The sequence below is a fragment of the Parus major genome, unplaced genomic scaffold (genome assembly GCF_001522545.3).
Source record: "Parus major isolate Abel unplaced genomic scaffold, Parus_major1.1 Scaffold401, whole genome shotgun sequence".
Lineage (NCBI taxonomy): Eukaryota > Metazoa > Chordata > Aves > Passeriformes > Paridae > Parus > Parus major.
Genome location: NW_015379311.1, coordinates 50,226 through 51,409, shown reverse-complemented (window position 1 = coordinate 51,409; position 1,184 = coordinate 50,226). Strand labels below are relative to the sequence as shown.

Sequence of the window (1,184 nt, the reverse complement as noted above, 5' to 3'; positions counted from 1 at the left end):
AATGGGGGGAAGCCCCTCAAAAGGGGGGGGTTTAAAAGAGGAGGAGGGGACCCCAAAACCCGGAGGAAGGGGGGGATGGGGCCCCTCAGAAAACCCAAAATCGCCCCGGAACAGCGAAGGCCTCAGCGAGGCCCGCAGGCCCCAACCCGCGACCGCGGTTCCCGGGAGATCAAAACCCTCTCGAAACCTCCCCGGGGACCCCAAACCCCTCCGGAGCCCCAAAACCCCCCCGGGGACCCCAAAAGTCTCCTCGGAACCCCAAAAATCCCCGCGGGACCCCAAAACCTCCCCTCCGGGATGCCCAAAACTTCCCCGCGGTTCCGGCCGGCCCCGTTTCAGTGAGACACCGCCGGCGCCTCGGGCTGTGCGTCCGGTGCGCTTCAACGTCACTTCCGGGAGAGAAACAACGGCTCCTCCCGAAGGTTCCGGGGGACCGAAAGTTTCCGGAGTGACCCCAAATGACCCCAAAGTGACCCCAATGGACCCCGGTGACCCCAAATGACCCCAGAGTGACCCCAAGATCGGAGGGAAAGGCAGGAATGGGGGGAGAGGGAAAACCCGGGAAAAAACAAAGGGAATTTGGGGGGAAAAATGGGAAAAGGAAAGGAGAGGAAAGGTGGAACTGGAAATGGGGGGAAAGAAGGGAAAAAGAATCAGGATAAAAAGGGGAAAAATGGAAAAAAACCAGGAAAGCCGCAGGAAAAGTGGGAAATCTCCGGGAAAAGCAGGAGGAAATGGGAATTATTCCAAGAGGCCGGAGCCGCTGCCGAGGTTAAAAATAATCTTTGTTGTGGGGGAGGGGTGGAGGCCGAGCCCCGGGCTCGGGGAATTTGGGGAATTCGGGGGATTTTTGGGAATTTGGGAACGCCGGGAGTCACTGGGAGCCGCCGGAGTCGAAGGAGCCGAAGAAGGGGGGCCAGGGGGGGCCCTGGGGGTAGAACTGCTGCCAGCCCGGGGGGCTCTGCGGGAACGGAGACAAATCCCGGGATCAGCGCCCCAAAATCCCGGGGATTCCACCCAAATCCCAACCCCCTCCCGGTCCCTGAAGCCCCGCCCTTTGTCGCCCCCCAAATCCCTGTTTTCCTCCCCAAATCGCGTTTTTCCCGCTGGATTTCCCCCCTTTTTCCCCACAAATTCCCTTTTTTCCCCCCAAATCCCATTAAATATTCCCAAAATTCTCTTTT

General features: G+C 59.5%; 1 protein-coding gene across 1 annotated transcript in view; it reads right to left on the bottom strand.

The window, feature by feature from the left end:
- Positions 1 to 1,184, bottom strand: part of HNRNPUL1 (heterogeneous nuclear ribonucleoprotein U like 1) — a 13,470-nt gene that overhangs the window by 2,138 nt on the left and 10,148 nt on the right. Inside the window, exon 13 of the mRNA XM_015616283.3 lies at positions 879 to 961. Coding sequence (XP_015471769.1) covers positions 879 to 961 — 83 coding nt within the window. The remainder of the gene's footprint in view (positions 1 to 878; positions 962 to 1,184) is intronic.